Source organism: Orbicella faveolata, unplaced genomic scaffold, assembly GCF_042242905.1.
Source record: "Orbicella faveolata isolate gen_17 unplaced genomic scaffold, um_ofav_v1 contig_13, whole genome shotgun sequence".
Lineage (NCBI taxonomy): Eukaryota > Metazoa > Cnidaria > Anthozoa > Scleractinia > Merulinidae > Orbicella > Orbicella faveolata.
Window position 1 is genome coordinate 2,447,159 of NW_028301540.1, and position 12,842 is coordinate 2,460,000.

General features: G+C 37.3%; 1 protein-coding gene across 1 annotated transcript in view; it reads left to right on the forward strand.

The window, feature by feature from the left end:
- The first annotated feature begins 896 nt into the window (after nucleotides 1–896).
- LOC149114631 (polycystin-1-like protein 2) overlaps nucleotides 897–12,842 on the forward strand; it is a 28,967-nt gene continuing 17,021 nt past the window's right edge. Inside the window, exons 1-4 of the mRNA XM_089283930.1 lie at nucleotides 897–1,368; nucleotides 5,688–6,096; nucleotides 6,872–7,478; nucleotides 7,737–7,916. Of these exons, the coding sequence (XP_089140056.1) occupies nucleotides 897–1,368; nucleotides 5,688–6,096; nucleotides 6,872–7,478; nucleotides 7,737–7,916 (1,668 nt within the window). The remainder of the gene's footprint in view (nucleotides 1,369–5,687; nucleotides 6,097–6,871; nucleotides 7,479–7,736; nucleotides 7,917–12,842) is intronic.

A 12,842-nucleotide genomic window follows, 5' to 3' on the forward strand; every position in this document is an offset into this window, starting at 1 on the left:
TAACTATTCTTTAATAATCCTTGATAGTTATTATTCTGTCATTCTGTGTAGTTATCGGAATTTTCCTTTGCATTTTTTTGCCTTAGTGGTTACTAATTTTTGCTGTTTTGAGTATGGCGTGACACAGTTGTTGATAATTAAACTCTTGAAATGGTTTTATGTTACATCAAACACCTCACTAATTGCACTCAAAATAAAATACAGTTATCAAGAATCCTAATGCTTTTTGAAGAACCTGATTATGTTAAAAAGGGAAAAACATCAGTGTTTAATTGGGAATTTTCTGAAATCCTTAACAATTAATTAGGGCTCTATGTAAAGTCTTCGGTCAAAATTAAAATGAAAAGGGTCTAGTAAAGGAGGCAATCAAAAAAATGTCTTTGAGCCAGTGGTGTACATGTGACAAGTGATTACTAGGGACTTCAATTCCAGCCAAAATAAATGTTGCTAATGATAATAAGAATCACGTCCCATCCTTCGATGTCCTCTCACTTGATATTTCAAGCCTTTTCTTCTGTTAAGTGTTCTTCTGCTTCCTCGTTGTCTAGTTTTATCGAACTAAATGGGTGAGTATCTCTGGTATCACAAAAGCGATGTATGTTCCAAAGCATTGTTGGATGATAGACATGATACTTTAAAACTCAATTTTTCATGCTCAAATTTGATATCTACAACTTTTAACTCAATCCATGCTGTAGAACAACAATTTATTAGAGAAAGCATTGCTGATATCCTCTCGATAAATTGTTCGTAAAAAAGCACCATCTTGAGATAGAAGTCCAAAGTAAATTATTATATGTTACTGAGAGCGGCACGCTTCAGCTAGCGCTCCGCGTTCTCTCTTGTGTATTTACTGTTAGGCTAGGTTAGACATTTACTTTTTTCTCCGTTGACTAATGAGAGACAAAGTTAAAGTGCTAAGAAAAGAAAACGACGATATAAAGAGTCAACTGAATGATCTAAAGAAGGAATTTCAGTTTCTCAAATCCAAGATGGCGGAACAGAAGGATTACCACGAAGCGGCAGCCACCCCTTTACCAAGCACACAGGATGTCCAATTCCTCGGCGATAGCTACGATGCTCTTGTGAAGTCAGAATCCAGCTTGTCAAAAGCTCTGGATAATTTCTCTCGTAGGTTGGATTTATTGACAGTTAAAGTTGACAGAACTGACAAAGCTATCGACGAGATGCTATATTACAGTTATCAATATAACTTGAAGATCGTGGGCGTTCCACTAATATCAGAAAGAGAATCTGCACAAGACACCGCAGAATTGTGGGTGAAGCTATTTACCGGCCTTGGAGTTGATATCTCCTTATCAGAGATCGATATTGCTCACAGGGTTCCACAGCGAGATACTTCGACTGGTAATGGTAACCGCAGACGACCGAACCCGATTATTTGCAAATTCACCAGAAGATACGTGACAAAGTGCTCGCGTCAAGAGGTAACGCCAGTCAACTAACCACCGAGGGCCTGAATCTCCCGTCTTCTGCTGAAATTAATCGGATTGCAATTTACAGCCACCTTACACCGAGACTACAAGAGCTGTTACACTCAGCGAAAGCGCACCAAAACACATACAACTACAAGTGGTGCTGGACGAAAGGCGCAGCAATCTTCCTACGCAAAACAGATACTTCTATGGCGATTCGTCTGGGGGCGATTGACGACTTAACTAAGTTAAGACTGCGTGAACGCCCTGAAGCTCGATCAGAGGATCCTTGCAGCTAACTTAAACTACTGTTATGCTTTATAATGGTACTCATATGAAAGGCAGGAACAGAAGTACAGTGAAATCTATTAGATCTATATTGAAGATTTTACCGTATTATAGTTGTTCTGGATGTTTGGCAGAAATTCATGGCCAATTTAATAGTTCAGTGTCGACCACATGTAAAACTAAAAGGGAATTAGAGAAGCTTACTAGCTTATATGACTTAGATTTGTTTTCGTTAAATACAACCTTAGATTATAATTTGAACCCCGTTGATTACTCCTCTAGCAGAATAACTAGTCGATGTTTCTCCCCCCATAGTTTTAAGGAAATGAAAACGAAGTTGTCAAAAGATGAAACTATCTCTAGCTTTTCTATATTTCATAACAACGTAGTTAGCCTGAATCGTAACAAGAAAAATCTTCAAACTCAACTTTTGCATGAAGTAGATTTTCATTTTAATGTCATCGGAGTTACTGAAACAAAAATCACCAATGCAAATTCACAATTGTGCACAGCACATATACCTGGCTACTTATTTGAATATGTTCCAACACCTTTGGCGTCTGAGGGTGTGGGAATGTTCATTGATGAGTCACTTGATTATCGTGTTTTAGAAAGGACCTCCAATGAAGCTTTTCAGGTATTGTGGGCTGAGTTTTCCTTTGAGAATAAGAAAAATGTTATTTGTGGAATCTTTTATAGACAGCATAACGACTCTCCTGAAATCTTTCTATCATATTTTGATGAGACTATTGAAAAACTTGCGTCCTCTGGAAAACATATTGTGATCATGGGTGATTTCAATATTGACCTTTTGAAATGTGCGTCATCTTCGTATAGTCACGACTTTTTTACTTCCGTTCAAAGTTGTTTTCTCGTTCCCACAATTGACAAACCAACGCGTGTCCGCTCTACCTCCGCCACCCTAATTGACAACATTTTTATCAACAATCCTGATCAAGTTGTGGCTAGTGGAAATATCATCTCTGATATAAGTGATCATTTTTCGCAATTCTGTATTCTGAAGTCTATGAGGGATAAAATTAAGATAAAAAAATCTAAAGTGTGGGGCTTTTCTAGATTCTCTAGGGACAGTTTTAACGCCGATCTGTCTAATGTGAACTGGATTACACTCTTAGATAAAAAACCGCGTGACGTGGACAATTTATTTTCTTCTTTTTACAACAAGTTTAGCAAATTGATAAATAAACACGCATCTATGAAAACAATTTCAAACCGTAAAGCAAAACAGCTCTCCAAACCATGGATCACCAAAGGCATAAGAATCTCCATTAAAGGTAAAAATAAGTTATATGCGTCTGGTGACACCGCCAACTACAAAATTTATAGGAACAAAATTTGTACCTTAACGCGTTTAAATAAACAGCAATATTATTCTAAATTTTTTAATGATAACCTAACTAATATGAAAAAAACTTGGGAAGGAATAAACAATGTACTTGCCCGTAAATTGAAGAACACAAAACCTATTACTTCTATTAAAGTCCCTACTGATAATGATTCTGTTACCTGTGACCAAAATAGAATAGCCAACGTACTTAATGACCATTTCGCTTCTGTTGGACCTAAACTGGCAAATAAGTTACAAACCGTTCAGCGTAATTATTTTGATTTTATGGACAGATCTAACTCTCCTGATTCGTCGTTTGCTTTCAACCTAGTTACTCCAACTGAAGTGGAATTGGAAAGTTTGAGCATACCAACTGAAATAACAAATCTCATGGTTTATACTCATGTCCTACCCAACTGTTGAAGTACTCGTCAAATGTTGTAAGCAGTACACTTGCGGAAATAATAAATCTTTCTATTTCGTCTGGGATGTATCCCACTAAATTAAAAATGGCTAAAATTATTCCTATTTTTAAATCCGAAGATAACACTAATGCAAACAACTATAGGCCTATTTCTTTGCTGTCTAACTTTAATAGGATCTTCGAAAAATGGGTCTATTCCAGAATGGAATCTTTCATTGAGCAAAATGATATACTTTCTCCATCTCAATATGGCTTCCGCAAAGCGCATTCAACGCAGCATGCAATTCTTGACATTGTAAGTACCATACAGGAAAACATGGACGGGCGCTTGTTCTCATGTGGTGTATTCATTGACCTGAAAAAGGCTTTTGATACAGTAGATCATAAAATTCTTTTACACAAGTTAGATCACTACGGTTTTCGTGGTGTTATAAATAAGTGGTTCTCATCTTACTTGGATGGTCGAACTCAAACTACGCAAATTGGCTTTTACATATCTAAAAGGCAAAATACCACTTGTGGTGTACCGCATGGCTCAGTCCTAGGCCCTTTACTTTTCCTAATCTATGTCAACGATATCCAAGAATCCTCTGACAAACTTAAACTTTTTTTATTTGCTGACGACACGAACGCCGTATATGTTGAAAAAAGCTTAAGTCCCTTGAGTCGACTGTAAATCAAGAACTCTGCAAGTTGTTCGATTGGTTAAAGGCTAATAAATTAACCTTAAATATTAAAAAAACAAATTTTGTTATCTAAGACCAGCTCAGAGAAAACTTACTTATCATTCCAAAGTTATGATATTCGATAATGATCAAAATAAGAATGTGGCTCTAGAATGTAAAGAATTTGTGAGATATCTACGTGTACTAGGTGTAATAATTGACAATAATCTTTCTTGGAAACATCATATTGATCATGTAGTTATTAAAATAAGCCGAACTGTAGGATTCATTTGTAAACTACGGCATATTCTGCCAAGGCATACTCTTTTAACTATTTATAGATCCCTAGTTATTCCTTATTTAACTTATGGTTTGATGGCTTGGGGCCAAGCATATAAATCACACCTTGAAGAGCTTCTCAAGCTCCAAAAGCGAGCTCCTCGCTTTATCTATTTTTCCGAGCGAAATCAACATAAGATTCCTTTATTTATTGATGCCAGTGTTTTACCGTTAAAATTTTTGTATTATGAGTTTTTAGCTAACCTTATGTTTGAAATAAGACACAGAAATGCTCCTGGAAACATTCAAGATCTCTTTCAAGGCATTTCTGATATTCATTCTTACAATACTCGATCCTCTGTCTCAAATAACTTTTACACACAAAGTTCTAGACTCTCAATTCAAGTGAGCTCATTTTCTAGAATCGGAACAAAAATTTGGAATGAAATGCCTATATCTTTAAGAAAGCTTCCAAAAAATGTCTTTAAGAGGAAAATAAAACAAATACTTTTTGAAATTCTAGCTTCAGAAGACTGTTATATTGATCTTTCAGAAATCGTTCAAAAAGTAAAGCTGAATTTATTTTCCTCTTAGTATGTATTCATTAATATTTAATCATTTCGTTTTATTGTATCTGTAGTCTCTCGACGTAACTGTTGTTAATTATTATTTGTAACACCGTTAGTTTATTAGTTGTCTCTAGTCATTGTTGTCAATTTCAGTCTCTTTAGTTCTCTTGTTGCCTTCAGTTGTATCTAGTTGTACCTAGTTGTATATTAATAATCCGTGTTAACATGACCCGCCTAGATTAGCTCAGCCATCCGCGGGCATGTTACAATTGTAATTTTAATTTGAAAACAAAAAATAAAATGTATGTATGTAGGTAGGCAGGTAGGTAGGTAGGTAGGTAGGTATGTAGTAAAATTTCCAAACGTACCTGCAGAACAATTTTCTGAGTGATACTTATCAACACAGCCAAAATTGAAAGTAGATATTGTTACCTTCTTGCTTTCCTGTATTTTGTTTTTCATTCTCTTTTCTTAGATATGTTTCAATTATGTAGGTCGAAAAATTTGCCTTTTCGAGTTTCTTTTTTCCGTTTTCAAGAACTTTGCAGGTTGCAATAGCTGGGTCTTGACTCGTGTGCGTTGCTTACATGCACAGGTGCATGTGTCTTTATGTTTGAAGCAATACATACAATATGTGTAAACTAATGAAAGTTGTTATTTGATGGTGTTTACATGTAGATGGAAAGTCCTACCAAAGAACACCGAACCTCATCGCTGTCATCTATGGTGGTGCCGAAGTAATCCGAGGACAAAACATCACGATGAATGCATCACTCTCCTATGACCTGGTTGTTGGACTTGGTAACCACTCCGGAATGAACTTCACCTGGCATTATGGTGAGATCAAAAGCAACTATTCTGGCCTGCTGACAGCAGCAAGCGACTCCTTCACAGGAATAAACCAGTCTAATGTTCATTATATTGGGAATGATTCTGGACTTGAAGTTACCATCACTACTGCCTCTTCCATGTTCCAGGACCTGACGACCTTAGTAGTTAAACTGGTGGTGACAAAAGATAATCGCAGCTCAAGTGATCATCAAGTTATACACTTGGTAAAAGGGGATCCGCCTCAAATGTCTCAACGGTATAAAAGTTGTTTCATTGTTTATTAATCCTGTGATTTGCTCCCTGGTCTGCAGTCTGCATTTGACCCCAGCCCTGGTCTGTAGTTTGCAGTCTGTAGTCCGCAGTCTGCAGTTTACACTGACCGCTCGAGGAACTATAATGTTGATTCTATTCTCTGCATTATTATATGGTACAGGTAGTGCAGATGTCCAGCTGATAACACCACAACTTCACACCAACTGGAGCATAGCTGGATAAATTAGCTATTCAGATATAAACAAAATTGAATAATTACCATACAAATATAATAATTTATTAAAATGCCAGTACATCAGAATAGTGTATTAATTAACAGCACGTGCTTCAGAAGACACAAAAGAGATACATAGCACGTTAATAGATTTTTCAGTTATTTTATTTATCTATTTATTTATTTATTTATTTTATTTTATTTTATTTTATTTTTTTAAAATTCTCTATGAGTAGTGGTCCCAAACCAATGCTTGTCGCTAGTTCTGGATGCAATTGGTAGCCTGGTTCACTTTAGTACTTTTAGTTATTATTTCTTGCTTTCCTTGGAACTTCTTTTGCCACTAACCGACGAGGTTCTTGATACTAATGTTAGAATAGCATGACATCCAAAGAAGAAAGAACTGCTTATTGGCACGTAGCCATGAAATAAACAAGCACAGCTACTCAAAGATTGTTTGTTTGTTTGTTTCATATGATAGGTCTTAGCTCCTTGCTACAATAAAAGCTGTTCAAAGGTATTTTTGATTTCATTTGATTTTCAGATGTATAATAAATTGTGAACCTAAAATCAGTCCATCAGTTAAACTAAGTATCCAGTCACAGTGCCATGGAGCGCACTGCTCCAAGATATCTACATACCAATGGATACTTTACCAACAATGCCCATCTGCCACAAAAAATAACACTGTTTGGAGGAAAATACAAGATTTGCAACTTATCACAACTACATCCCTCGATTCTAGCAGTATTGTAATCAAAGAGGACTCCCTTGATGGCGGAAAGTACTACCGGCTGGCAGTGTTTGCTCAGACTATGGAGGGTCAGCGAGGAATGAGTGCTCACGACATCTCAACTTCATCACCACCTACCGGGGGAACATGTTCGATCACTCCATCAAATGGCACCTCACTGAAGACTGTTTTTAACCTGAGCTGTAGTGACTGGGAAAGTGACAGCAACCCCCTGTCGTACCGGTTTCAATATCAACTACAGAATGGTCTACATGGGCTGTTGTTAGACAGCTCTAGTAGTAGTGTCAGCTCATGGCTGCCAACTGGAAGCTTGCCTTGGAATTATGCTGTGAAGGTCAATGTCACAGTGACTGATAAAAATGGCGTGTCTGCTCCAACAATTCATTTGTGTGTGCAGGTACAGTGTACTGTATTGGCATTATTGGCATTACGTTTAGTTGATATATTTGTTTCCTTCATTTAAAGTGGCATGCCTGTGAACTAACTAGGTGTAGCTAAGCGCATTGACCACTATGAACAACAACAAACAACAACAACATTTTTTGTTGTTGTTGCATCATGTTACAAATGTATAACATACATGCATATTAAATAACAGGTTGTCACTTTCAACAAGCAATATGTTGTCACATATTACACATAAATCCTTCTGTAGGTTGAACCATTTCCAGAGCTCTTGAGACCAGAGCACATCACCAGACTTGTCACAGCAAACAACAGTGAGTTTAATAATGCAACCAAAGATGAGGATCTCAGCAAAGCAGAAAAAATAGCAAATGCAGTCCTTCAAGCAGTTTTAGAAGATACTACCACAGATTCAATAAAAATATCCAAGGTAATGAACTATCTTTCAATAAATTACTATTTATTTAACTACATGCAGTTTATTCTGCACCACAGTTCCAAAATTATCATTTCATCTAGACTACGAGTAGTCTCTCTCTTGCTTCGTCCATCGAGCATGATGTGAAAAAGAACCACGAGAAAAACAGGGCTGCGTGAAATCCTGGGGGGCAAGAAGCGCTTCTCGACCCAAGGATTTCACGCGGCCATTTTTTCCTTGCAGTCTATTCATGGTCTCGCTTGATGGACTAAGTGAAAGAGGAACTACTCATAGTCTACATATCATCACAAGAGCACGAATTTAACTGTATGATTTGTCCAAAACATAACCTGTGTGCAGACGTCTACTTTCTTGAGAGAACAGTGAGATCTGTGAAGCAGTTCCTGACCTTTGCCGTTCTCTTTTCACTGTTTGTTCAGGCCCGAACCCACAGTGGAAGAATCATACGAGCTCCTAAGAGACTGGACATATAACTTAGCCACCCCTTCCCGGAAATTGTTGAGTTATTGTTGTAATATTATATTATGGTATGTCTTGTTCGTCAAAAAAAACACGTGTGATCGCAAGTCAAAGATTTTGATTGTAGGCTATTTCGAGTTGTCCACTGAGAGTAAGCGAGTGAATCTTTCATTGATACAAGGAAACAATGGCAATACATGTTGAACTGAACACTGTTGGTTTCCAAGCTATTTAGCTCATTCTTGTTTCTGAAGGGTATGGTACGCTGTGTTGAGTTTAAATGAAATGCAGATATCCATTTCATATCTGTTTGACTACGGTGATAACAAATGTTTATAGCTCTTAGCTATAGCTCTGCATGGTTTCCAATTTAGCACCTCTCTAGTTTGCCATAATTATATTTTGCAAGGCGGTTTCTCTCCAGTGACCGATAACTCTCTAAGGCAGAATGTTACAAATAAGGGACTGGACACCGTACATGATTTCCCAATAGGTGCCGGGCACTAGTTTATTGGACCAGTGCGTTGTTCTCTTCGTCATTCTGTAACAAGAATGATCGCTGTGAGCAAATGAGTATTTCAGTGAAATGGATGGATTCCTATTACCCAAGACCGTCAACAGTATTCTGTCATTCTGCTTCCGGGGGACGTAAAAAAAACAGCACAAACCGGACGTGTTAAGTCAATAAGAAACATACCAAACATTATACCACACATTGAACACCACATAAATAATGTCGAGTATCTTGTATTGATACACAGATAGCCAATCAGAGTAGACTTTTAAGAGGCTGTCTGTAAAGACCGACCACTGATTTTACTTCGAAAATTCAATTTTTCTCATAAGCTGGAATTTCGAGGCCCTTACCTAGTCAATCACTAAAATGAGTTTTATTTGATTAAAAATTCTAATTGCACTTTTCTAGGCTTGATTGAAGTTCGGTCCGCTCGACACAAGTTGCATACCTGCCGAAACTGGAAAAATAGCACATATTGCTGGCGCTCTAGAAAAATTAATATTCGCTCAAAAATCCCAATTCTGTTTTTCAACTATAGATATATCATAGCAGTTTGTTTAGCCATGTTGCAATTACAATTCAATGTTGTTTCTTCAACAGTTAAAGAAGATTTTCTACCCGTTAAATCGAGTTTGAACCAAAGGCACGTTTTAAAAATGTGGCACCTGTTTGAAATTGTTGAACTACATGAATAGAAAGTAGAAATGGCCCTTAATTTAAAACAATAATAAAATTTGTCTGCCCACTAGGTTTTCAAAGCTAATGACCGCTTAAAGTTTAGGAAATTTTGAAAATATTCCAGTGAGTAACTAACATACTCGCCTTCGTAAAGAGCTCCAATAAGTTCACGTAAATCTCTTACCTGGCTTCAAGATTAAAGTTTTGGTCCTTTGTAGCGATCCTTGAAACCTAGATAGCATTAAAACTGCCAGCTTTTCCTTCCAACGGTAGGTTTGTATACAAGGTACATTTATACGTTCCTCATCTGTGTCGAGCGTGACGGTCACATGTTTCGATGTTCTTTGTATTACTGACCATTGTTTTCCTCGAAACCGGTTTAATCATGCAGAGTCCTCTTGAAAGGTTTTGTAGAAGCACTCTTTTGGACAACTCTCCGCACACATACAAGTATGAACAGTAAACGGTGATCCGGGGATCCAAGGAAGGATTGATAAAAACCACGGCCATTTTGTGTTTACAACAGGTATTTTAGTTTCCAGTCTTCCCGTGAGTAACACGGGAATCATGATGATGTGATACTCACGGGAAGATTGGGAACTAAAACACCCGTAGTAAACACAAAATAGCCGTGGTATTTATCAATCCTTCCTTGGATCCCCGGATCACCGTTTACTGTCCATACATGTATGTGTACCGAGAGCTGTCCAAAAGAGTGCTTTTACAAACCTTTCAAGAGGACTCTGCATGATTAAACCGGCTTCGAGGAAAACAATGGCAAGTAATACAAAGAACATCGAAGTATGTGATCATGACCGTCACGCTCGACACAGATGAGGAACGTATAAATGTACCTTGTATACAAACCTACCGCTGGAAGGAAAAGCTGGCAGTTTTAATGCTATCTAGGTTTCAAGGAACGCTACAAAGGACCAAAACTTTAATCTTGAAGCCAGGTAAGAGATTTACGTGAAGTTATCGGAGCACGCGCACTTTACGAAGGCGAGTATGTTAGTTACTCACTGGAATATTTTCAAAATTTCCTAAACTTTAAGCGGTCATTAGCTTTGAAAACCTAGTGGGCGGACAAATTTTATTATTGTTTTAAATTAGGGTTCATTTCTACTCTCTGTTCATGTAGTTCAGCAGTTTCAAACAGATGCCACATTTTTAAAACGTGCCTTCAAAGTAGAGCTATTTTCGTGTTTGGTTCAAAACTCGATTTAACGGGTAGAAAATCTTCTTTTAACCGTTGAAGGAACAACATTGAATTACAATTGCAACATGGCTAAACAAACTGCTATGATATATCTATAGTTGAAAAACAGAATTGGGATTTTTGAGCAAATATTAATTTTTTTAGAGCGCCGGCAATATGTGCTATTTTTCCAGTTTCGGCAGGCATGCAACTTGTGTCGAGCGGACCGAACTTCAATTAATCCTAGAAAAGTTCAGTTAGAATTTTTAATCAAATAAAACTCATTTTAGTGATTTACTAGGTAAGGGCTTCGAAATCCCTGCTTATGAGAAAAATCGAATTTCCGAAGTAAAATCAATGATCGGTTTTTACAGAGACAGCCTCTTAACAAGGCTAAAAGCAAGGTCCTTGAATTCTGGAGAATTAGCAGAATACGTTTCATTATTATATGGCTTTGGCTTGTGGCCGATATAACGCGCGCTCTGATTGGCTAAGAGCGAGATCTCAACGGTCATTATGCAGCCGTAATGCCCACGGGCCGATTACGGATTATGCAAATTAGGAAGAGCCCGGCTCTGAAAATTCAGGCGCTTTAAAGCGATGAAAGCCGATTTAAAATAGTAAGAGAAAGTAAGTAGCTAAAAGTTTAGAGATTTTTCCTTAATAAAATTTATATAGAAGTCGTTTTTGACTCACCAGCCGGTAACCTTGGCGGGCACTTGTGAAAAACAATCAAAGTTTGCCTTGTCTTAAGTAAAGCTAAAATCGCTAAGTGAAAAACACCATCGGCAGATCTGTCATGCATCCTGAGCAGAACACAACAAAGAAACTTATAAGATGTCATCTTAGTCACAACAATTACAGAAATATTAAACTCCGTCACAGTTCTCATCAAATATATTCCCTCGCTTTACACAAGCAAGGGTAAATCAGCTTCCAGGATCATCAGATGTAAACAATCGGGCGGTTTCTGTCGGTAGCAGTGTTTCTAATAACTGCAGGAAGTTTTAGACGTTCACAAGGCTTGAAAAGTTCATCCATAAATCCCAGAATGAAGAAGGCGAAGATATGTTGTAGAAAGCGAATGCGGAGATCGAGTTATTCTGAGCAGTGCATTCTGAAGCATTAGTATTTTGTTCCACTGAAAGACCGTTGGTTTGGACTATTTTGAAGCACTTTCTGTCTTTTCCACGTGCGTTGACGTTTCGCCACAAAAGTCGGAAAAACTCCCCCATCAACTTGTGGCACCACTATACTAAAACACCTTTTTGAGGCTGTAACAATCACTTTTCCCGTAAAGAAATGTGTATTTATGCGGAATACGTAATACAGCGGTGAAGTTCACTGACTGTGTAGTTTTGCCCTGGGTTTGAGACGATGAATGAATCGGTAAACGCGCGCATCGCCGGATGTAAACTGAGGACTTCCGCTCGAATAATTTTTTCTTTTCTTTAATTCATGGGCCATATAATGAACAACTTAATAACCTCGACCGTTCGGTCGTTACGGGAAAATCTCAAACCTCGGCCTACCGTATTGACCGAGCGATAGCGAGGTCAATACGGCCAGGCCTCAGTTTGCGATTTTTCCGTAACGACCTCACTCTCGGTTATTAAGTAGTTAATAATTAGCGAAGGCGCTTCTTAGATGTCAATTTTTCTGCGCGAAGGGAAATTATAGTAGAAGTTTGCATACAGGCTATACCTATACAGTGGTCTTGACATGCTTAAATTAGCCAATCAAATTAATTTGCAGGTGATTATTCGTATAATATAACTAATTACATGTATAATTATAATAATAATCAACTTTATTTATCAAGGATAGCACCGAACAGTAGCAACTGTAAAAAACAGTGGCCCTTAAATAAATATTTACAGAATAAAAAGAGGAACTATTAATAATTAATAATATAGAATTATTATTATTATCATTATCATTATCATTATCATGACCATGATCATCATCATTATCATTATCATTATCATTATTATTATTACATACTTCAAGTCAAATGCTGAACAGTTATTTGTTCTTGGAATGTGCTGAAAAAATGTCACTACAG